At 39.2% G+C, this 25,093-nt stretch overlaps 1 protein-coding gene across 2 annotated transcripts in view; it reads right to left on the reverse strand.

Annotated features, from left to right (window-relative positions):
- SMC5 (structural maintenance of chromosomes 5) overlaps positions 1 to 25,093 on the reverse strand; it is a 101,204-nt gene that overhangs the window by 7,539 nt on the left and 68,572 nt on the right. Inside the window, exons 14-20 of one of the 2 annotated variants that reach the window (XM_066257111.1) lie at positions 22,939 to 23,112; positions 22,665 to 22,834; positions 20,249 to 20,372; positions 19,640 to 19,762; positions 3,569 to 3,694; positions 588 to 632; positions 65 to 160 (exon numbers count right to left, since the gene is read on the reverse strand). In XM_066257111.1, coding sequence (XP_066113208.1) covers positions 65 to 160; positions 588 to 632; positions 3,569 to 3,694; positions 19,640 to 19,762; positions 20,249 to 20,372; positions 22,665 to 22,834; positions 22,939 to 23,112 — 858 coding nt within the window. The remainder of the gene's footprint in view (positions 1 to 64; positions 161 to 587; positions 633 to 3,568; positions 3,695 to 19,639; positions 19,763 to 20,248; positions 20,373 to 22,664; positions 22,835 to 22,938; positions 23,113 to 25,093) is intronic. The other variant, XM_066257112.1, reaches the window with a different exon arrangement.

Genomic DNA, 25,093 nt, shown 5'->3' on the forward strand with positions numbered 1-25,093 from the left:
GCATGTGCGTGCGTGTGTGTGTGGGGGGGTGATGCTGCAGTAGGCAATAGGGAAAGAGTCATACTGTCGGATTCAGTCCTGTGAAGCAAGAAGCTCTTGATCTTTCTTCAGCTAATAAAGCATCAATTTCATCCAATGTGTTTGGAAGATCTTGGAAAGCCTAAAGAAGAAAAAATTGTCCATCATTTTAAATAGTACAATAAAAACAGTTCATTTCAAATAGAAAAATATTCTGCCAAGGATCTACTACTATGTGTTCACAGCATGCTAACACACAAGGAATCAAAGTTACTATAAACAGGGCTTTTCGCTTCTAAAAAGCTTACACTTCACTCTAAAAAGAAACAAAATATATATACTTAACACTAGATAATATCTTAAGGCAGTGTATTGATGTTGAGAATTAAAATAAGCAGCACATATCAGATGGGCTATGGATTTAGAGAAGGAAGTATGAGTTCATGCTATAGGAAGCTACATGAGAGTGAGAGAGTGCAGCGGCCAGAACTCAGCTCTAGGCCTTCAGGTTAAGGAAGAGCAAGGCAGAGGGAGCTAGAAGGTGGGAGAAGAGAATGAGCACTGCATACCATAAGGGGTGAGGAGCTGTGTCCTTTTGGAATGGTGGGTACTTGCTGAATTGGTAGAATAGGTCCAGAATATGTGGGGCATTGGAAGAGAGCAAGAAGTTAGAATTTTATACTGTACTTATAAAAGCATCCTAAGAATCCAATGACTTTGGCAGCAGAATTTCACCACAGTGCTATTTGTTGAGTCCAGGCCACAGAGACATTAGAACAAATAACTTTCCTATGAAGGGCAGTAAGCAGTTCAGTTTTGCCAGCACAACCTGCAAAGTTCATATACTACAAGGTACAAAATGAATATTGAACTTCTGAAAAAGATACTGACAGCATTACTATAATCTAATATCTTAAGTATTTTTTAACCTTTTAGAAAGCAGTTAACTTCTACAGGACTGCAGGTATTTGTCAAGTATATTTTACTAAATCTGTCCACTGATGTTTGAATCCATGTGCCCAACACTTATTTACTATCTTCACTTGACTCTCATAGGCATCTTAAATTTAAGATGGTAAAACAGAAATCTTCATTTTACCCACCTTCTCCACCAATCTGAGCAAACGTATTTCTCTCTTCAATCATCATTTCAGTACATGGCAAAACTTAGGGGTTCTCTCTCTAATCCGTCACCTCAAATCTATTAGCATACTCTGCTGGCTGTCTTTAAATGATACTCAAATCTATAAACTTCTTCCTTTCCAGTGTTTCCTTTCTAACCCATGCCACTAGAATTTCTTGTCTGGTCCAAAGAAATAATCTCAATGGTTTCCTTGCTTCTCTAACTATTCTCCATATAGTAGTTAGGAATTCTCTTTTATTTCTTTTTTCAATGAATATTTTAAGATTAAGTAATACTAACAAAAAACTCTGTCAATTCTGATGGGATGAGAAAGTTCTTTGAAGTTCGTATCTTATTAAAAAAATTATTTTTCAATTCAAGTTTACTTTCACTATTATGTTGTATTGGTTTCAGGTGTACAGCAGAGTAGTTAGACAATCATATACTTTATAAAATGTTCCCCCTGATATTTCCAGTAGTCACATCATTCCTATGTTTAAAATCCTCCAGTGGATTCCATTTCAAAATAAAACCCAAACTTCTCCTATGGTCTATGATGACATACATGACCTCACTTTGCCTTCCTTCCTGCTTATTATACCATCATTTTTTGGCCCCCCTGAGATTCCTGTTACTCTGAAAGATGCCAAATATTCTTCTTTGCCAGGGGCTTTGTATGAGCCACTTTCACTGCCTGGGATACTTTTTCATCAAATCTTCACTTGACTGATGTCTTCTTTTTACTCGGGACTCACCTAAAATAGTATCTTCTCAAAGGAACCTTCCTTGACATTCTGTCCTCTTACCTTACTTTTCTTGCTACCCGACATTGTCTATTGGCTTTTTGATTTGTTTTTTGTCTACCCCATGGTTCAGACTAGAATATAAATTTCAGTAGAAAAGGAAGTGTATCTGACACACACACACACACTTTTTAATGAACATATAATTTATCTTATTCCTTTCAAAAACAGTATGATTTATCAAGGATAGAATCATACCACTTTCTGAAAAAAAATTAGTATAGATATTAAATTATTACTTATTTTATGATAACCCAGTGTATTTTGGAGACATTCTAGCAAAGTTTTAGAAACAACAGCTCCTCAATTTGCCTTTAAAAGCCACTAATTTCTAACTATGAACCTAGTCAGATCTATTCTCTGTGGTTTCTATTTCTGATATCCTAGAGCCCTGGTTGGTAAACTGCAACTCACGAGCCACATGCGGCTTTTTGGCCCCTTGAGTGTGGCTCTTCCACAAAATACCACGTGCGGGCGCTAGCTACCTCGATAACGAATGTACCTACCTATATAGTTTAAGTTTAAAAAATTTGGCTCTCAAAAGAAATTTCAATCGTTGTACTGTTGATATTTTGTTCTTTCACTAATGAGTTTGCAAACCACTGTTCGAGTAAAATCTTTGAGGATTTAAAAATTATAATTCAAATTAATTTTTTTACAGTTCTATTTATATCCTTTGTAGATATTTCATTATTGAAATAGATAACTCTGAAACTATGAATAAAAAAAACCTATAAATATTTTAAAATTTATTTCCCATTCCTTTTCTCATTGTGATATTATTCTGAGAGAACAGATACGTAGAAATGGTATTATCTTTACCTGTCAGATCAAGTTTACGGTCACAGGGCTATATAATTAATGGTGAAGCTTAGACTAAAGGGCAAAATTTCCTCATTTTACTAACTGAATGACATATCAGCATAAAAAAAGATAATGGAAAGAAAAAAGACTCTTTTCTCCTGAACTTACCAACAAGTTGGCCCTAAAGATTCAGCTCACATTAAAACTCCAAATAAAAACCCTAACATCCAGGAAAACATTTTCACATTGCCGGTTTTTCTAAATATCACCTCTACTTACTGTATAAAAAGAAAATTTTATTTTAATCTACTTTATTTGTTTTAGAGAGGGGAGGGGGAAGGAGCAGGAAGCCTCAACTCCCATATGTGCCTTGACCAGGCAAACCCTGGGTTTCGAACCAGCAACATCAGCATTCCAGGTCGATGCTTTATCTACTGTGCCACCACGGCCAGGATACTTATTGTTTCTTACATACCAATTACTGACATGATAGTTCATGAAAAACTACACCTCATATGTCCTGACCCTACCCCTAAAAAGGTGGCTTGGAGGGAAAAATCCTTTACTGGAAGAATGAATGTTAAGGAATTAGTATTTCTGCAAGGTATACCGTTTTAATAACTTCAGCATTAAATAACATGACTGATTACTACAAGTTTGAGTAGAGAAAATCTGTTCAGCATAATTACATATTCAGTTTAAAACTGGGAAAACATCTAGTTTTATGGCACATCACATTTTTTATGGCCCATTACAATGCCTAACACGTTAAGCTTAAAGATTATGTTAACCTGTGGCATTATATACTTCTTATACTTACTGTCTGATACTCTCGAGGAATGGTCTGCTCCACACCCAGGTTACATACTTGCTTAGCGCGCCTCATAAGTTCCTTGCATTTCTGCAATAATCTCTGTCTACTTTCATCCAACTCAATTAACTGTTGCTATTACAAGAAAAAAAAATACTTTGAAAATTTGTCAGAAAGCTATTTTATTAAACTATCACATTATGACATATCAAATTACTAAATTTTAATTGTGATAAGTAAATCATCTCAAAACCCTTATCTCAAGTCATTACTGCTTTTACTGCGAAGGTTAAATTTGAACTTAAACAGTTTAATTTAGCTACATATAATTTTAATCTAATGAAATCTGAAATATACAGTATTGATCAGGGGTCTTCAGCCGAGCCTGTGACCTCTTGCTCAAGACAGCATCCTTGAACTTCAAGCCAGCAACTATGGCGTCATGTTTATGATTCCACGCTTAAGTTGGGGACCCTGCACTCAAGCTGGTGAGCCTGTGCTCAGACTGGCGACCTTGGGGTTTCGAACCTGGGTTCTCAGCGTCCCAAGTCGACACTCTGTCCACTGTGCCACCACCTGGTCAGGCTAAATGTCAGTTTTTATTATGCATTGAGCATAGAAAGATGAGTAATGGGAAAGATACATAAAATCATCATAAAAAGAAAGAGCAATTATTTACTGAAAGCTTATGTGCTATGTGCTTCACACATATTATTCACAACATGGGACAGTAATATTGTCCTAACTGTGTACATTTCAAAGAAAAAAGAAAGCACTGAGAGGACTGAAAACAATTTGTCCAAACTCACACCTAGTTAGAGGCTGTCAGGATTCATTCCTATGTCCGCTTACAGAACTCAAGCTCTTTTCATTATAGCACAATGCCTCTCAGTGGGAGAAGACTGAACAGAGACAAGCAAAAGAAAGTGTTTGGTGGGGTTAGGGGATGTAGAAATGTTAAAGTGGTCACAGAAGCTATGGCAAGTAAATAACCTTACTGGAGAATAAATTATTAAAAAGAAAGCAGCAGAAGGCATTACCAGGACAGGTGATTACACAGGTAAAGACACGGAAGCCTCAAAAACGTACTTATTTATACAAGATCTAACTTATATAGAGTAGAGGTAAGGATGTGACAGGAGTGACAGGTAGGCAAGAGCCAAATTTCATGTGTAATGGAGAGGGCATCAGGAAATGCTTTCTGTGGGCCAACCTTTGTTACAACCACTATCATACATGTTAATTAATCTAACCCTCCTAACAATCCAAAAGAAATATATTTTCTCCTTTTCTAGATGTTACTCAAGACTCCTGAGTCAAGAGTATTAAGAAACTCGTTTAAGGTTATGGAAACAGCAGGTGAGCAGGTTTCTGAGAAAGAAGATAGGTCTAGTTTGTTCTTTCCATTAAACCTTCAACTTTGGTTTGCATAAAAAAATCACCAGGGTAAAAGTGGTAATGAAGATTGTTAAACAGTATTGATACCCCAACAAGATCTATTCCATTAAATTCTCTGTCGCTGAGGCTTGAATATCTGTATTATCAACAAGGTCCTTGGGTGGTTTTTATGCATATTAATTTAACAGAAAATAAACTAAACCAAGACAAATGTTATGAAAAGTCAAAGGGTATATACTGGACTGAATTAAAAATACAAGCAAAAAAACAACAACAAAAAAACAAAAAAAAAAAACAAGCAAGCTGCCTGATAGTGGCACATTGGATAGAGCATCGACCTGGGATGCTGAGGACCCAGGTTCAAATACTGAGGTCACTGGCTTGAACACATGGTAACGAGCTTGAGTGCATGGTCGATGGCTTGAGCATGGGATCATAGATATGATAATACGGTCACTGGCTTCACCCCAAAGGTTGCTGGCTTGTGCAAGGGGTCACTGGCTCAACTGAAGACCCTGGTCAAGTCACATATGAGAAAGCAATCCATGAATAACTAAAGTGCCACAACTATAAGTTGATGCTTCCCATCTCTCTCCATTCCTGTCTGTCTCTGTTTCTCTCGTAAAAACAAAACAAAAAAACAAAAAGAAAACAAGCAAGATTTTACACTAATCAGTATTATGGTTTCCTTGAATCAATTCTTCACTCCCTACACTCCAAGAGAAATAAAAGAAAGTGCTAAAGACTCCCAGTCACTCCTACTCTGCCCTAGGGCCCATCACTCTCAGGAAAATATACAAGGGACAGCTAGAAAAAAACCAAACACTCCTAACGTCTTCTATTTCTGCTTCCTATTCCTCTGGACTTTGCTAAATGAAGTGTTAAGACATTATGGGAAGGAGGCTTTGGCTAGGTTTCTCAGTGGATAGACTGTTGTCCCAGTGAGCTGAGGTCACAGATTCAGTCCCTGATCAGGGTAAATGCAAGAAGCAACCAATGGGTGCACAATTAAACAGAAAAACTAAGTGGAACAATGACTTGATGCTCCTCTTTCTCTCTCCCACCCTTACCCCCCGCCCCTTTCCTCTCTCAAATCAATGGAAAAATAAAATAAAAAAAAATTACAGGAAATAAATATCCTTGAGTTGAATATTTGGGGCTCTGTGCTTAGGAGGACAAAGTCTCATTCAATAATTTCTTTGTTTGTTGGCACGTATCTAATAAAATATCTTCCAGAAAAAAAATCTATATTCTTTTGGGACATACTTCTTCAAATAGCATCTGCCCCCTCACAACTACCACTGTAACTGTTGTTGAGATTTGGGTGTGGGGTGTAAAGAGTGGAAAGAAAGGCAGTATACAATTATGTAAGATAATGTTGTGAAGTTAGGTAGCGAAAAGGGCTTTATATACATTTCTGCAGCCAGTCTAGCTTTTAGCAGTTAATAGAGAACAGAAATATTTCATCTATGTAAGACATAAGAGGAGAAAAGAGCAACTTTACAAAATATACCCCAACAATATCTCAGAAAGTATGTTTGTAGATTTATATTCTAAGAGAAATTAGTGTTATCTTTTCTCTTTTTGAGAAAATTCAATTGTCAAGAAAAGGTGTACAGAAATGACATTAAACAAGGAAAAACTTCTCTAAGAGGGCCCTCTAGTGGAAAAAAATCAGAACTGTTCAGAGAATTTATTAACATGCACTCATGAAATTATTTAACAGGAATTATTTAACAACTTACTAAAACACGAGTCAGAGTGAAAGCTACTTTCTATATGAAAGGAACCAAACTAAGTTATAAATATACAAACTTTTACTAAAATACTAGTTGTTAGCACATTTCTCAATTTTCCTTTAATATAAATACAAGCACTAAATTTCATTTTAATAGTCCCAATTCAAATGTTACCTATAAGTTTTAACATGTACAAGATAGACGACATACTTTATAAACATGAGAAGTACTTACTCATTCTTTTTTTGTGTCAAACTGTGGTCTTAACTGGTTTTTTAATATATAAGATAACTAGTTCTGTTTCAATCAATCTAATAGTAAACAATGAAGTAATGGCAATAATAGACTTTACTTGTTATGTAATCTCCCCCATTTTAACAATGTCTCCTCTGAATTTTTTTTTTTCTTGCTGGGAGAGTGCTAAGCAGGGTAGGCAGAGGAGAGAACATTTGATGAAAGCACAGAATTTCTCACTTTATTATTAGGATAAACAAACTAAATTTCCAATTCTTGTAACTATATTGATCATGACATAAATACATACTTTTAAAGGAAATACTGGCTTTATCATAGGCAGCACACTAAGTACCTTAATATTTATTATTAAAGTGAATATTACAATATCCCTGCAAGTTAGGTAGGTATTATAACACTTCTGGCTAAAGATAATAGACTTGAAGTGGTTAGAAAACTTGCCCCAGGCAAAAAATCAAATAGGTGGACTGATGGGTATATCTGGATTCACATGCAGTCACCTTACTAACCTGTCTTTAAAATATTCCAGAAGGTAGTAACACATTACCACACAAAGACTCACAACCCTTTGCCTTTCTCTGGGGATGTTTCATAGGTCTGGAACCCTGTTTCCCTATTTACTTTCCAACAATTTGGCAAGTATCAGACTTGAGGGTGGTGGTTAGCTATACTAAGTTCCCTCAAGGATGACAATCCCTCCTGAAATTGTGTACTTCTTTTGTGAACTTGTTTCCATGATCAGAGTAAAGGACAAATCCAGAAGTGGTAATAATGGTTTCTTAGTGGAATCTGCTATGTGCCCCAAGGGACTAGTAGGAAAAAAAAAAAGATTTCTCTTGTTTCAAATGAAGTAGGACAGCAAGAAGGAGGATAAAAACATGCATTGGTAAATGACAGCAAACATGAGAAGAAAAAAAGAACAAGTAAAAGAGAGAGTGAACTACCATACACCTATCCTCCTAACCTTTTTCTATCATTCCTGGCTAAAATGTGTGGTTAGTAATTGTGGTCAGTCAGCAACAAATTTATCAAGTCTACACTACAAAAAAGATAAAGGAACCTTACAGCAGGGTTGGTACAATTATAAATAAAAAACACAATAATTTTCAAGTCAACATATGAAAAAGGGAAATAGAACAGTGAAAATATTGCCGAGGAAAGACTAAATAAACTCAAGGATCGGATCATGTAAGATTAGTAAGGAAAAACCTAATTGGGGTGTGTGTAGAAGTGGGGGGGGGGGAAGAGGTGGAGAACTGAGTGGGTATTATTTCCAGGTAACAAAATCTAGAAGGACAAAAAGCTATTTAGGTTATTTCTCTGGATAGTATAATGTGGTCATCTTTGTAAAAAAATTAGTGAGTCAAAGATTGAAAACAAAACCTCCTCCCAAGAAATTTTCCTACTCTTCATAGTCAACTTCATTTGAAATGACTATTTCTGCTACTACTAACAGAATGGATCATAAGAGAATATGCTGTAATTCTGCACCTAATCTTAGTACACCTATATGAACAAAGGCTGTTGGAAGAATATGTCTATGTCAGGAGAAGGTTAAAGTTTGGGAAAATGCTTACTCCAAAGCCATGATTTCAGAATACTTCTGTATGTAAACATGACACAAACACAAAATTTTCTTTTCTTTCTTTTTTTTTTTTTTTGTATTTTTCTGAAGTTGTAAATGGGGAGGCAGTCAGACAGACTCCCGCATGCGCCCGACTGGGATCCACCTGGCATGCCCACCAGGGGGCGATGCTCTGCCCATCTGGGGCATCGCTCTGTTGCAACCAGAGCCATTCTAGCGCCTGAGGCAGAGGCCATAGAGCCATCCTCAGCGCCCGGGCCACCTTTGCTCCAATGGAGCCGTGGCTGCGGGAGGGGAAGAGAGATAGAGAGGAAGGAGAGGGGGAGGGGTGGAGAAGCAGGTGGGCGCTTCTCCTGTGTGCCCTGGCTGGGAATCGACTCCTGCACGTCAGGCCGACGCTCTACCACTGAGCCAACCTGCCAGGGCCCAAACACATAATTTTCTTAAGTTCTCATTAAAACTAGCCTGACTGGTGGTGGTGCAGTGGATACAGCATAGACCTGGGACGCTGAGGTCCTGGTTTGAAACCCTGAGATCATCAGCTTGAGTGCTCCCAAGGTCATTGGCTTGAGCAAAAGGTCATTGGCTCTGCTTGAGACCCCCAGTCAAGGCACACAAGAGAAGCAATCAATGAACTAAAGGGAAGCAATTATGAGTTGATACTTCTCATTCTCCTCCATCACACCCCCCGCCCCACCCAATTCAAAAACAATGCTTCAGGCAACAGGATCAAATACTACACTGTCTGACTTGACTTAGGTCCATATGACCCACGTGATATGTCAATTTCTTCAGTATCTTCTATACTGAACAACTAGATTCATAAGCCCAATCAAAGAAAGTTTAGCATGGGCTCTACAAATATTAACCAACAGAATACATAATGGACAGATGACTTGCTCCACACTCCCATGAGTGAACACCGATGAAGCTCTCCTTTGGCAGCTAGTTCCACATCCAGTCCACAGGCCCCCACCCTCTTCTACAGCTTTGGTTTTTTGCTATATCCCTTCTCTATACAGGGTGTGGCAAAAATAGGTTTACAGTTGAGTATGCAAACAGTTTATTCTTTTTCTTTTTTGAGAGAGACAGAGAAAGAGAGTCAGAGAGAGAAACAGATAGGGACAGACAGGAAGGGAGAGAGATGAGAAGCATCAACTCATAGTTGCGGCACCTTAGTTGTTCACTGATTGCTTTCTCATATGTGCCTTGACCGGGGGGCTACAGCAGACTGAGTGACCCAGCAACCTTGTGCTTCAAGCCAGCAATCTTTGGGCTCAAGTTAGCGAGCATGAGGTCATGTCTATGACCCCACACTCCAGCAAGCAATCCCACACTCAAGCTGGTGAGCCTGCGTTTAAGCTGGTGTAAGGCCAGTGGCCACGGCCAGGGCTACCAGGGCCACCATCACAGCAGCCTTCTGGCCTATGCAGGTTCGCATTGGATTCGGACAGTCGGCAAAGAAACAGCGGAGCCAAAAACTGATGGGCCATAGTCTTTAATTCTAGCTTGCACCAGGCGGGCAAGTAAAAATACACACTGGGCTCCAAAACCCAGTCACATTCAGTGCTCACAAAGCCACTGACTTATCCAAGTTTCCTAGAATCGAAGGTTTCTAGCTCACCAGACTTATTCACCTCTGTTCCCCATCTCCTTCCTTATCCCAGATACAAACTCTGTACAGACTGGCATCTCACTCAGCACTCCGCCATCTTGGCTGCTTCTCCTGGCCTCCTCCACGTGGCCTTTCTCCCGCTGCTGGCTCTACTCTCTCTGCTCTCTCATGCTAACCTCAGGAACCAAGCGCCAAGTCCCGTTCTGCCCCCATTTTATAGTGTAGCTTCACAACCTTTAATCCAATATACAAAATAGGGTAGTCTCTAATACAGTCACTTCCTGAGGCATGATTGGATTGTACCACCCCACATCAAAAAGGATAGGAAAGGCTTAATCCCAAAACCAAGCCCCAGGCTACAAGGATTCTGCCTGCCTTTAGCCCACCCCAACACACATTAATATCACCTGGGCGAGGGCCTCCTCGTGTTATCTTTAACAAAGTGAGCATAATACATTTTATCTGCCCAACAGCTGGCCACCTCAGGGTTTTGAACCTGGGTCTTCTGCATCCCAGTTTGACAGTCCATCCACTGCACCACGGCCTAGTCAGGCAGTTTATTCCTATATTATTATTAATTACTATATCATTTGCCATACGAACTGTTAATCTACTTTTGTCCCACCTTGTATTCAGAATGACTACTGTTATTCTTACGTCCCCACCCCCTCTTTTGGAAGGAACTTTCCCATCTTCCAAGCCTCTGACTGCTAATGCTAGCACAACAAGCCTGATCTTGACCTCCCTTTGACTAGCTGTGTTTGTGCTTGCCTACTCTAAGATTCTTATTCACTAACAAAATTCTTGTTTCTTTTTTTACAGTTTCGTCTAGCCATAAGCTTTTTTTCAGGAAGCCACAGAGTTCAGAGAAGCTGGCCTCAGAATAATGAAGCTCCTATTCCACTTTCACTGAATCTTCCACTCATCTGTGCAGACCTATTTCTAAATTTCCTAAACCCTATCCTCTCATGACTTTCTACAAAAAGATACTACCAAAAGTTCACTTTTACAAAACAGGTATGTCTGTGAAAAGTTAAATGTAAAGTGAATCACATATAAGATCACTGCCAGAGAAAGTAGAAGAATGGATGGGGACTTAGAATACATGAAAAGTTTTAAAACCCTGCAACAAATGTGGCTAAGTGTAATTAACATGTTTAACAGGAATAATAGACAAGGGATACTGTTACTCCTTCTATACTTATATATGATTAAAATTTCATACTTAAAAGTATAAAAAACCTCACCTTACCAGGCAGTGATACAGTGGATAGAGCGTGGGGCTGGGATGCTGAGGACCAGGTTTGAAATCCCGAGATTGCCGGCTTGAGCATGGGCTCACTGGCTTGAGCAAGGGGTCACTCATTCTGCTGTAGCCCCCCAGTCAATGCACATATAAGAAAGTAGTCAATGAACAACTAAGGTGCTGCAACAAAGAACTGATGCTTCTCATTTCTCTCCCTCCTGTCTGTCCCTATCTGTCCCTCTCTCTGTCACACACAAAAACACAAAATATGTATGTATGTATGTGTGTATGTGTGTGTGTGTGTGATACATAGATAAAAGATCTCAATGAAACAAATGATAGAAATCCTAATGTGTTTTTCTTAAAATTTTTTTCATTGTGAGGTGTGACTGGTGAATAAACTGCACATTTTAAAAGTTTACAACTTGAAGAATTTTGACAAATACTGTATATACCACATCAGCTGAAGCATCACCACCACGATAGAGAACATATCCATCACCTTCAGCAGCTTTGTGACACCTGTAACCCATCCCACTGTTCCCTCCCCAGGCAAGCACTGGTTTATATCTGTCACTAGGCAATCTGCAGTTAGTAGAATTTTATATACATGGAATCAGTTTTTTGGGTCTGGTTTTTTCACTCAGCATAATTGAGACTCACCATGTTGTGTTTATTAGTAATTTGTTTCTTTTTATGGCTGAGTAATAGTCCACTGTGGATATACTGTAATTTGTTTACTCATTTAACTGCTGCTGGACATTTGTTTGCAGTTTTGTTTTATTTTTTAATTTTTTTACAGGGACAGAGAGAGAGAGGAATAGATAGGGACAGACAGGAATGGAGAGAGATGAGAAGCACCAATTATCAGTTTTTTGTTGTGAGACCTTAGTTGTTCATTGATTGCTTTCGCATATGTGCCTTGACCGCGGACCTTCAGCAGACCGAGAAACCCCTTGCTCGAGCCAGGGGTTACTCAGTGGTGAGCTTTTTATTTTTATTTTTTTGCTTAAGTCAGATGAGCCCACACTCAAGCTGGTGACCTCGGGGGTCTTGAACCTGGGTCCTTCCACATCCCAATCCGATGCTCTATCCACTGCGCCACCGCCTGGTCAGGCAGTTTTTAGCTACTACAAAGAAACTGCTACACATTCATGTACCAGTCTTTCATGGACACATGCTGTCATTTCTATTGGCTCGATTACACAGCAGGTGTATGTTTAGCATGCAAGAATGTCTCAAATGGTTTCACAAACTGATTGTACACTTTAAGTTTCTACTAGTAATTCATCTGAGTTCCAATTGTTCCACATCCTCACCAACACTTTGGCACTGAGTCATATGGCCCTGGCCTGTTGGCTCAGTGGTAGAGCGTTGGCTGGCATGTGGAAGTCCTGAGTTCGATTCCCAGTCAGGGCACACAGAAGAAGCGACCATTTGCTTCTCTATCCCTCTACCCCTCTCTATCTCAGTCTCTCTTCCTCTCCCACAACCAGGTTTGAATGGTTCAAGCCAAGTTGGCCTTGGGCACTGAGGACAGCTTCATGGCCTTTGCCTCAGGCACTAAAATAGCTTGGTTGCCAGACTACAGAGCTGTGGCCCAGCTGGGCAGAGCATTGCCTGGTAAGGGGTTTGCCAGGTGGATTCCCGTTGGGGAGCATGCAGGAGTCTGTCTCTGCCTCCCTGCCTCTCAATTAAAAAATAAATTTTTAAGTCATTCTAGTGGGTCTGTGGTGGTAGCTCATTATTATGGCTTTAATTCACACTTCCTACTGACTGTATTAAGATTGAGAATCTTAAAAAAAAACCACCTTTATTTTAATTTACTGACTTTTTAAAAAAAATTATTTCTGGATGGCCCTCTGAGTTGCCCGGGCAAGGCATGAATCTTTTCATGTGCTTATTTACTATCTGTACACTTTCTTTAGTGAAAAGTATACTTAAATCTTTTGCCCATTTTTTTGGATTGGGTTGTCTTCTTTGTATTGAAACTGTAAGTGTTCTTTTTTATGGTATTCATCCAGAGTTAGTAAACGTTTCTATACAGGGCCAGTAAGTATTTTAGGTTTTGAGGCCCACGTACAGGTTGTCACAGTCTTCTGTTTTAACCCTTTAAAAATGCCAAAACTGCCCTGGCTGGTTGGCTCAGCGGTAGAGCGTCGGCCTAGTGTGCGGAGGACCCGGGTTCGATTCCCGGCCAGGGCACACAGGAGAAGCGCCCATTTGCTTCTCCATCCCTCCGCCGCGCTTTCCTCTCTGTCTCTGTCTTCCCTTCCCGCAGCCAAGGCTCCATTGGAGCAAAGATGGCCCGGGCGCTGGGGATGGCTCTGTGGCCTCTGCCTCAGGCGCTAGAGTGGCTCTGGTCGCAACATGGCGACACCCAGGATGGGCAGAGCATCGCCCCCTGGTGGGCAGAGCGTCGCCCCCTGGTGGGCGTGCCGGGTGGATCCCGGTCGGGTGCATGCGGGAGTCTGTCTGACTGTCTCTCCCTGTTTCCAGCTTCAGAAAAATGGAAAAGAAAAAAGAAAAAAAAAAAAAAAAGCCAAAACTATTTTTGGCTTGTAGGGAACTTTACAGAAACAGACCTTAGGTTAGATTTGGCCCACAAAAATAGCTCGTCTAGATACGAGTCCTTTGTCAGGTGTACGTTTTGTAAAATATATTTTCCCAAAAAGTAGTCTACCTTTTCTTAACAGCATATATTGAAGAGCAAGTTTTACATTTTGATAAAGTACAACCTCTGATTCCTTTTATGTTCTATTTTTCTAAATCTATGATCACTAAGATTTTCTCTTATGTTTTTTTCAAGAAGGTTTATAGCTTTAGTTCTTACACTGAAGTCTATGACTCATTTGTATATATATGTTATGAGGTAAGGGTTGTGGTTCCTATTTTTCAAATGACTATTCAATTGTTCCAGTGCTATTTGTTAGGTTATTCTTTCTCCTTTGAGTTACCATGGTATCTTTACAAAACAATTGACCATATATATGTGAATTTATTTCTGGATTCTCTTTCTGTTCCATTGATCCATATGTTTATTTTTACAGCAATACATTAATTTCTTCATTACTGTAGCTTTATAATAACTCTTTATTTTTATTTTTTTTAAGGTGACAGGAGGGGAGATAGTGAGGCAGGCTGCCACATGTGCCCTGACGGGGATCCACCCGGCAACCACCCAGCAACCCCAATTGCTTGAGTGCAGAGCTATATTTAGTGCTTGAGGCTATTGTGCTCCAAGGGAGCTATCCCTTGAACCAATCAAGCCACAGGCTGTGGGTGGACAGAAAGGAGAGATGGGGGAGCAGGAGGGATGGGGACTGAGAAGCAGATGGTTGCTTCTCCTTTGTGCCCTGACCAGTAATTAAACCTGGGACATCCATATGCCAGCCGAAGCTCCCAAGGGTAGTCAAACTTTTTATAAAAACGGCCCATTTTTGCAGTGCTGGTAGACCTGGTCCCTACCGCCCACTAGTGGGCGTTCCAGCTTTCATGATGGGCCAATCGCAGCGCTGTTTGGTTACATGATAGGGACCAGGTTGACCAGCACTGCAAAAGTGGGCGGTTTTTATAAAAAGTTTGATGACCCCAAGTCCATTTCATTTTAGAATGTTTGCCATTTTCTTTTCCTTTTTTTGGAGAGAGAGAAACTGTAAAGGAGAGAAGAGAAGAAGCACACTTTAGTTGTTTACTGATTGCTTCTCATATGTGCCTTAACCAGGGGGCTCAAACTGAGCCAGTGACACCTTACTCAAGCCAGCAACCTTTGGGCTCAAGCCAGTGCCCTTGGGATCAAGTTGAAGATCCCATACTCAAGCCAGCAACCCCACGCTCAAGCCAGCGACCTTGGGGGTTTAGCATCCCAGGCTAACGCTAAATTTATTGCACCACCACTGGTCAGGCTGCCCTTTTCTTAAAACCAAAACCCTGCTGGAAATTTTAATGAATCTACAGATTTGGGGCTTGAACTGACATTTGCACATGTGATCTTGGATCTATGAATGCAATCCACCTCTCCATTTACTTAAGTCCTATTTTAACTTCTGTCAGCAAAGTTCTATAGTTGTCAATGTACAGGTCTTATAAATATGTCCCTTTCACATTTCTGATGCAATTATATACAGTATTACTTTTTAAATTTCAATTTCCAATTATTTGTTGCTAATATGTGGAGCCACAATCGATTTCTATATATTGAATTTATATCCTGTAAGCTGGCTATTTCACTGTATATCCTGGAAGCTGCTAGTTTTATAGCAATGGTTCTGAAAGGGGGCATTTCTGCTCCCCAGGGTACTTGTGGCAATGTTTAGGGACATTTGTAGTTGTCATAACTGCGGTCTGGAAGGTGTACTATTGGCCCCCAGCAAGTAGAGACAAGGGATACTGCTAAACACCTGTAATACATAAAAAAAGTCCCCCAAAAGAATTACCCAGCCCAAAGTGTTGATAGTGCTGAGGTTGAGAAACCCTGTTCTAGAGGCTTAATCAGATTGCAATTTAATTTTTCACAGGTGGTGTTGAGTCCTTCCATCAGGATACATTGTCTATGGCCATATCACCCTGAACGCACCCGATTTTGTCTGAGTTACACATAAATATCAGACTATCCTTTTTTGTGTGTATGTGTGACAGAGACAGAGAGAGAGACAGATAGGGACAGACAGATAGGAAGGGAGATCAGAAGCATCAATTCCTCATTGTAGCACCTTAGTTGTTCATTGATTGCTTTCTCATATGTGCCTTGACTGGGGGCTCCAACAGAGCAAGTGACCCCTTGCTCAAGCCAGTGACCTTTGGACTCAAGCCAGCGACCTTGGGCTTTAAGCCAGCAATCATGGGGTCATGTCTATGATCCCACGCTCAAGCCAGTGACCCCGCACTCCAGCTGGATGAGCCTGTGCTCAAGCCGGCGACCTCAGGGTTTCGCACCTATGTCCTCTGCATCCCAGGCTGACGCTATGTTCACTGTGCCACCGCCTGGTCAGGCTCGGGCTATCTTTTTTGTGATGTTAGCAGCTACTGTGATCTGCTGGTTCATCAGCAGCCATAAAGTGAAAAAATTCTAAATATGACAGTTCCTTTTGCATTTATCTGAATTACTTCAATATACAGAATTTTTCTTTCATAATTTACTTTGGTAAAGAGAAACTTCCACTCATCATTTTCTGTTTATCCTAAATAACAGTTCACATAGGAAAGGAAGGATAAATGCTAGATTTGATTCTTTTTACTTTTTTTTTCCAACGAGAAAGAGTGAGAGAGACAGACAGGAATAGAGAGAGATGAGAAGCATCAACTCATAGTTGTAGAATCCTAGTTGTTCATTGGATTGCTTTCTCATAACGTGCCTTAAAGGGGGGGGGGGAGGGTGTCAAGCCAAGCCAGTGACCCCTTGTTCAAGCTGGATGAGTCTGTGCTCCAGCCAGAGACTTCAGTTTTTTTTTTGTTTGTTTGTTTTGTTTTGTTTGTGGGGTTTTTTTGTATTTTTCTGAAGCTGGAAACGGGGAGAGACAGTCAGACAGACTCCTGCATGCGCCCGATCGGGATCCACCCGGCACGCCCACCAGGGGCGACGCTCTGCCCCTCCGGGGCGTCGCTCTGCTGCAACCAGAGCCACTCTAGCGCCTGGGGCAGAGGCCAAGGAGCCATCCCCAGTGCCGGGCCATCCTTGCTCCAATGGAGCCTTGGCTGCGGGAGGGGAAGAGAGAGACAGAGAGGAAGGAGAGGGGGAGGGGTGGAGAAGCAAATGGGCGCTTCTCCTATGTGCCCTGGCCGGGAATCGAACCCGGGTCCCCCGCACGCCAGGCCGACGCTCTACCACTGAGCCAACCGGCCAGGGCCGAGACTTTAGTTTTTCAAGCCTAGAACTCAGCATCCTAGGCCAATGCTCTATCCATTACGCCACCACCTGGTCTGGAAAATGCTAGATTCTTCCTTTGCTATTTTTCAAAATGAGCTGGTTCCCCAAATACCCTCCAAAGATGACCAATATTTTTTTTAAACTATCATCATGAATTCATACATTAAAATATTTTTATGTGTTTCAATCTATTATCACTTCATCTGTGGTCAGCTAACATCTTCATGTTAGCTCCTGAGTCAAGTCATTTGCTTTCTGGTATTACAATATAATTGAGGTTAATCTTATGTTTCTTTCCCTGCTTGGGAATCAGCTATTTCTCCAATGGCAGATTTTAGTAGCAAATAGTATTTTGAAACCAAAATTTGAGTCTTTCCAATAGACAGGTTGAGGGCTTTTTTTTTTTCTTTTATAGAAAATACAACTGAGTTCATTAATTTAAATGAAATATTTCAAGGTTTTTAATGCTCCTTTGTTTTATATCTGAATCTCTATTTGCTGAAAATCCTAATGACATTCACATAATCCTTTATTTGCTTTATCCTATAATGTGGGATTTTTGAAATAATACAATAGTACAAATATTATTATTAACAATATAACTAAAAATAGAAGATCGTTTTTGCAGTTCTTTTTGCCCTTAATATCAAATTTCTGTGTTTTAAAGTCAGTTAGAATACTTTTTCTATGTAAGGTTATATTGCTAAGTCAAAACAAAGTTAGATTCACTAGTTTCATTTAGCTATTGCTGTGTTTGTCTCACCTTATATGTCTCATTTGACTAGTAGTGATCTGTCTCCTTCCTAATAAAACTATGATAGTAAATATGGCATTTTCTTGAGTTCTAAGAGTTATTCTAGAGAACTACTGAACCTGAGGTCATGGGACCACTCCAATTTGTAGCCAGTTGGCCAGAAGTGCAGGTGGCCTAAGGACCCCTGAACTTGCCGCTGGTGTCTGAAGTAAGGGCAGTCTTGCTGGTGAGAATACACTGCAGAACCCCAACAGGGATACCCTATAACTTAGTTTTGTAGTATATGTTGTCCATGGGTTTGTTGATGTTTTACTAGTTGCTGTTCAACAGGGGTCCCCAAACTACGGCCACGGGCCCCATGCGGCCCCTGCTGCACTTCCGGAAGGGGCACTTCTTTCATTGGGGGTCAGTGAGAGGAGCACATTCACCATCTCATTAGCCAAAAGCAGGCCCATAGTTACCATTGAAATACTGGTCAGGGCCCTGGCCGGTTGGCTCAGCGGTAGAGCGTCGGCCTAGCGTGCGGAGGACCCGGGTTCGATTCCCGGCCAGGGCACACAGGAGAAGCGCCCATTTGCTTCTCCACCCCTCCGCCGCGCTTTCCTCCCTGTCTCTCTCTTCCCCTCCCGCAGCCGAGGCTCCGTTGGAGCAAAGATGGCCCGGGCGCTGGGGATGGCTCTGTGGCCTCTGCCTCAGGCGCTAGAGTGGCTCTGGTCGCAACATGGCGACGCCCAGGATGGGCAGAGCGTCACCCCTGGTGGGCGTGCCGGGTGGATCCCGGTCGGGCGCATGCGGGAGTCTGTCTGGCTGTCTCTCCCTGTTTCCAGCTTCAGAAAAATGAAAAAAAAAAAAAAAAAAAAAAAGAAATACTGGTCAGTTTGTTGATTTAAATTTACTTGTTCTTTCTTTTAAATATTGTATTTGTTCCCATTTTGTTTTTTTACTTTAAAATAAGATATTTGCAGTGTGCATAGGGATTTGTTCATAGTTTTTTTTATAGTCCAGCCCTCAAATGGTCTGAGGGACAGTGAACTGGCTCCCTGTGTAAAAAGTTTGGGGACCTCTGCTGTTTAATTTTTGAGAAAAGATTTGACACTCAAAAACTACCCATTGCCAGATCACTACCATTTTGTTGCCAGTTTTTCTTTGTGTTTTATCAACTTAGTATATCACATTTCCTCCCTGCACAGTATTTCAATATTTATTATCATTTCACAGGTAGTTACAGAAGATAAAACTGCCAAGACTATACACTAACACTCTTAGTGTTGATTAGAACTCATCTGCAGTACACTCTATGAAATGTACAGACTGCAATCAAAGGTATTAGTTGCTTCTTGGTATTAGTAATGACTGTAATTTATAAGTTAATAAGAAAGCAGATAGAAAACATTAGTTTCCAATTGACTATGTCAGATATTCTGATTTCTTTTTTTATTATACCATATATTTTGTATTTGATGAAACAGTAGTAATAAAGTATTAAAATATTGCTTCCTTATCAGCAGAATGCATTAAATCTGTAAATTAAACACAAACTACACACTGCAAATAATGGTATGTATTGTTTTCAAATAGGTCTTAGGCTAGAACCCCAAAATAAAAAAAATTAAAAAATTTACCTCTTTGAGACGTAGTTGTGATGCTGCAGCCATATAATCTGATTTTAATTTGTTCTTTTCAGAGATTACGGTAGTAATTTGAAGAATTAGATCTACTTTTTGTATATGCAAAGAAGTGCAAATCTAGGAGCAAAAATCCGTAAGAGTTTGTTTGACAATTACAAAAAATACAATAAAAAATACGTATAAACCATAAAAGAATTTCTCTTCTAATGTGACTAATAATTGTTATTTTTGAAACTACTATAAGAGAATTTTTAAAAGTTTTCCTGTGTATTTACTGAGTCATCTGTAATAAAATAATTTAGCCTAATGAGTGCTTTTAACCAATTTATTAACCTATAATAAAAAATGTCAAATCACAGAGCAAGCTGCTACTATTGATAAAAATTGCTCAATAAGATTTTACTACCTTGTCTTATCTACCATAAAAAGTTTGACTAAAATTTTAAAAATGCCCTCAGGTGCTAGAATGGCTCTGGTTGCAACGAAGCAACGCCCCAGATGGGCGAAGCGTCGCCCCCTGGTGGGCGTGCCAGGTGGATCCCGGTGGCTGCCTCCCCGTTTCCAACTTGAGAAAGATACAAAAAAAAAAAAAAAAAGCCTTACCTTTATTAGGTTTGTTAATTCAGTAACAAGCTTTGCTTTTTGAACATTTATTTCTTTGATTCTGGTACTTGCTTTTCGTTCTTCCTCTTCAAGGTTGCAAGCATCCTGTTCCATCAGCTTTAAACTGTATAAAATGTACAATGATGTAGAAATTAAAAGTTATACACAAGAATTGAGCCCTAATTCTAGGTCTCCTGCTGTTTTATGGGCTATTTAGCAATGCTACCCAGATGTATAAACTGCTAGCTTCTAGATTAAACAACCATTTCATGCAACCATTCTGGATCAAAACGTATTTATTAAGATATATTATGTGCCCAGCATATTGTAGGTAATGCTAGTGCTAGTGGTATAGAATCTGGAGTCACAAGATGGATCTAAATTTGCTCCTTGCCACTAATGAGCAGCATAACTGGACAAGTTACTCTTCTAGCTTCAGTCTCATGGAAAACTTGAAGATCAAAATAGTACCCTTACTATATGGCTGTGATGAAGATATAAACTATGTAACACACTTAGAATATATTGCCTGCCCCATAACTGACTGATACCTATGAGTTGTTTCTCTTATTACTAATATTATTTATTAACAGTCTGTTCCCTTAAGGAACTTAACTGGGAGATCAGATTAATAGGTAAAAGAAAAAAAAAACTACAATACAACAATCCTAAAAGTTAACACTTTGCTCTTTACTAAAGCTCAGAAGTGAAGTTACCTAAGATCACAGGTTATTAGGTGGTACCATGATTTTGGCACCAAAGTCTAAGTTTTTTCTACTATACTATGTTGCCATCAGGGAATAAAGCAAGAAAGAACAAAGGATGGGAGCAATAATAAATAAGAACAGACAAGGTCGGTAGAATTACAGAGTGTCCATGAAGGAGTGTTGGGGAGGTTAGGGGGATGAGCTGGAACGAGTAGAGTGAAACAAGATTTTGAAAACTGTGAAAGACAGTCTAAGGGAAAGCAGTGTTTAAGTAAATTTTATATAGTAATGGCAAGAATCCACAATAGGTATTTTTCAATGGGATAGAAACATGAAAAAAAAAATTTTAATTTTTAGAATTTGATTTTTTAGATAGACACACAGAAACATCAATTTGTTGTTCCACTTTTTAATAAGTATTCATTGGTTGAATCTTGTATGTGCCCTGATGGGGACTGAATCCGCAACCTTGGCATAATGGAATGACGCTCTAACCAACTGACCTACCCGGTCAGGGTAAAATCAAGAAAAATTTAACAATATTCTGAATGAAGAGAGGACTAGACAGGGACAGATCACTACCCAGGTCACAAGGGTAATATTCCACAGTGCATAACTGTATGTGTGAAATAATGGGATGAAAGGTCATTTCACTACAACAATCAACATTACTTTATGAGGACAAAGTTTAGTTTCATACAATACAACAGTTCAATATAGCAGCTGCAGAGTAAAGATGAAGTGTTTGCAGATGACTGAAGACAGGAGTGAAGCAAAGGGTTAAAGCTGAAAAAAGGCTTAAAGTAAAAAAAAAAAAAAAATCCTACACTATTAAACTAAAGTAATACATTTTGCCTTAAACAACCAGGTATGTTTATTACCTTTTTATTAACTTTTAAAATAAAAGTTAATGATACTTGTTTGTTCTAAAAAACAAAACAAAACAAAAAAAATGAACAAATTTTCTTAATGCATCTCAAATATGATTCAGTTTATAAATGTGTTTAGAAACATATACAATGTTAGGTCTTATTACTAATAAGGTATACTTATACCTTACTCAAGACAATGAGCTGTCATTTATTATGAAAAGCTGAATAGGTCATTATTATAAGCATATTTATTCTACAGGCAAGCATAAAAGAACAACAGGCCCTGGCCAGTCAGCCCAGCATGTGGATGTCCCAGGTTGGATTCCTTGGTCAGGGCACACAGGAGAAGCAACCATCTGCTTCTCCACCCCTCCCATCCCTATTCTTCTCCCGCAGCCATGGCTGGATTGGTTCCAGCGAGCTGGCCTCGGGTACTGAGGATGGCTCTGTGGCCTTCATCTTAGGCACTAAAAAAAATGGCTCAGTTGCTGAGCAATGGAGCAACAGCCCCAAATGGGCAGAATATTGTCCCATAGTGGGCTTGTCAGGTGGATCCCAACTGGGATGCAAGAAGGAATCTGTCTCTCTGCCTCTCCTCCTCTCATTAAAATAAACAACAACAACAACAAAAAGATTTGAGCTATGACACGGTACACAGTACATTCTTGAGTTCAGAAGCCAATGTTCACTTTCCCTGGTAGTAGGATTAAAATTTGAAAGAGAAATTATTATAAAATGTGCTTGCGGGAATTATGGTATTACTCCAGGGAAAACTAATAATATCCCCATACTGATTTGTGCCCTAGCCCAAACCCCACAAAACTGAATGCAAAATACCTTCCCAGTTTGGAACTAATTTTCTGTTCCAGTTGTCTTTTCTTGGCTTTTCTCTCAAGGAGCTCCTTCTTCTTTTGTCTAAGTTCATTATCTTTGTGTTCTAGTTGTTTGTTTGTCTCACGTAATGCAATCAACCCTGAGTCCACTGCTTGTAATTTTCTATTAATTTCCTATGGATATTCAAAATTGTTAATATATTTTTAAAAGTCCTACTTGAAAGTATTATAAATCCAGTTAATATTTTTCTTCTAATAAATAAATCAAAATAACCAACCTTTAGATGTTCTTCTAAGTGTCTTCTTTGCTCTAGGTCCACAGTGACTGTGAGAAACTGGGCTACTTTTAGGGATGTGTTACTAGAAATAACTTTATTTGAATAAAAAGAAGTTTTCACCACATACTTTTCTTCTGCTGTATACATTTGTCTTAATCGGGTTTCTTGTATTACCTACAATGTAAAATAAGTGTAAGTGCACATCTAATAATTATGATATAGTTAAAAGAACTAAAGAATTAAAAACACAAACCAAGTGAATTTTAGAAGATCAAACTATAGTAGACATATGTTTGTTTTTTAAAAAGTTATCCAACAACAGCTCTAAAAAGGTGGTTGATACATTTCAGTGTATTATTTTAGATAACAACACCAAGGAAATTAGGAGAAAACCAAAACAACTAGCAAAGTTAGCTATATCCTACTTCACTGTATCATCTCTCCCAACTAAGTGTACTTCTGGAGCTTTGATGTAACTACAGAAAAGATACTAGGACCCAGGTGTGCATTATACTGAACTGTATTATTGCAGGTAATTCATTTACTCTCCTTTTCCCTCAGTTATACTGTTCAAATATATGAAATCTTCTATTCAGTTTCTGTATATTTGAGCAAATACTTAATGGAAATATTTTACAAGTTTCAGAGACATGTTTTACACTTTGGGGAAAATCCTTCTCTCAAGAACTTATACAAGGAATTTCATAAAGTACATTCTAAACACCATAACATTATAAATATACCGAAATAGAGCTAACAAAAATAAGCTGCTGTGATGCAGTCCCCCCCCACCCCCAACTCTAAAGATTACCAATACTCTTATGGCTTGTTTCTCTCCAGAAGTTTGTAGTCCAAGTTTTATCAACTGGCAGCCCTAAATGCTGAATGGTTTGGAACTAAGAGAAAGCCTAGAAGAGGTTGCTCAAGTTTCATGAAAAGAAGTTTTAAAAGGGATTTGAACTGACAGAGATGGTAAGGGAAAGGCATTCGCACCAAAACGGAATCAAGAGCACTAGTGAACAATTTCACCAAAGGAGAGTCTACAAATTAATGAGAGAACAATTCCATAAGTAAGTTATAATCACTGTTAGAGAACCAAAAATATTAGGATTCAATAATAAAGCAAAACTTACACCAAAATGTATTTTTAATCTAAGAAAAGAATATAGCTGTCATTGTCATTGTCAAGACATGAAACAGGATTGCAGATATAAAGACAGGACATTTCTTCAACGAAGGTTTATATCTTCTGAAAGATAGCCAAGATAATGTCAGGGGCTTTACCAAGCATCTAAAAAATACTGCCTAACTTGGCTTTACTGTCTGAGAAGCCTCTCATCAAAATTTATAAGTATTTATATACAATACAGCAGAGCTGGACACTAACACAATAAAGAATAAGAATCATTCAATGTGTCCAAGGATTTTAAAAAACATCACCTATATAAAACCAGAGGTTAAGGTTAATAAAAAATTTTTGAAAAAAAGATGAAAGAGAACATAAAAATTAATTTTACTTTTAGCCTAACCAGGCAGTGGCACAGTGGATAGAGTGTCAGACTGGGACACAGAGGACCCGGGTTCAAAACCCCGAGGTCACCGGCTTGAGCGTGGGGCCATAGACATGACCCCATGATCACTGGCTTGAGCCCAAAAGTCGCTGGCTTGATCCAAGGTCACTGACTTGAGCAAGGGGTCACTCGCTCTGCTGCAGTCCCCAGTCAAGGCACATATGAGAAAGCAATCAGTGAACAACTAAGAAGTGTTGCAGCACTAAGAAGCTGCAACAAAGAATTGATGCTTCTCATCTCTCTCCCTTCCTGCCTGTCTGTCCCTATCTGTCACTCTCGCCGTCTCTGTCACACAAAAAAATAAAAAAATGAATTTACTTTTAATGTAAATTATTTGAATTCCAGTGCCATTTCTCTAGTAAAAACAGTAGAATTAAAGCTAAATGACTTAAAAAGTTAAAAAATAAAAGAACATAAAAATAACTCAACTTAGCACTGTTCAGAAAGTAAAAAAATTTTCCAAGTGCAGCAATTATTCTTTTCTGCTCCAAAGTAAAACTAAGAAAGCCCTTACCAAATTTTCTCTAGTGTTTTACAACGGCAAAGAATTCCCACTACCTTTACCTTCAAGTAGCTCTAGCTAT

Source organism: Saccopteryx bilineata, chromosome 2 (genome assembly GCF_036850765.1).
Source record: "Saccopteryx bilineata isolate mSacBil1 chromosome 2, mSacBil1_pri_phased_curated, whole genome shotgun sequence".
Classification (NCBI taxonomy): domain Eukaryota; kingdom Metazoa; phylum Chordata; class Mammalia; order Chiroptera; family Emballonuridae; genus Saccopteryx; species Saccopteryx bilineata.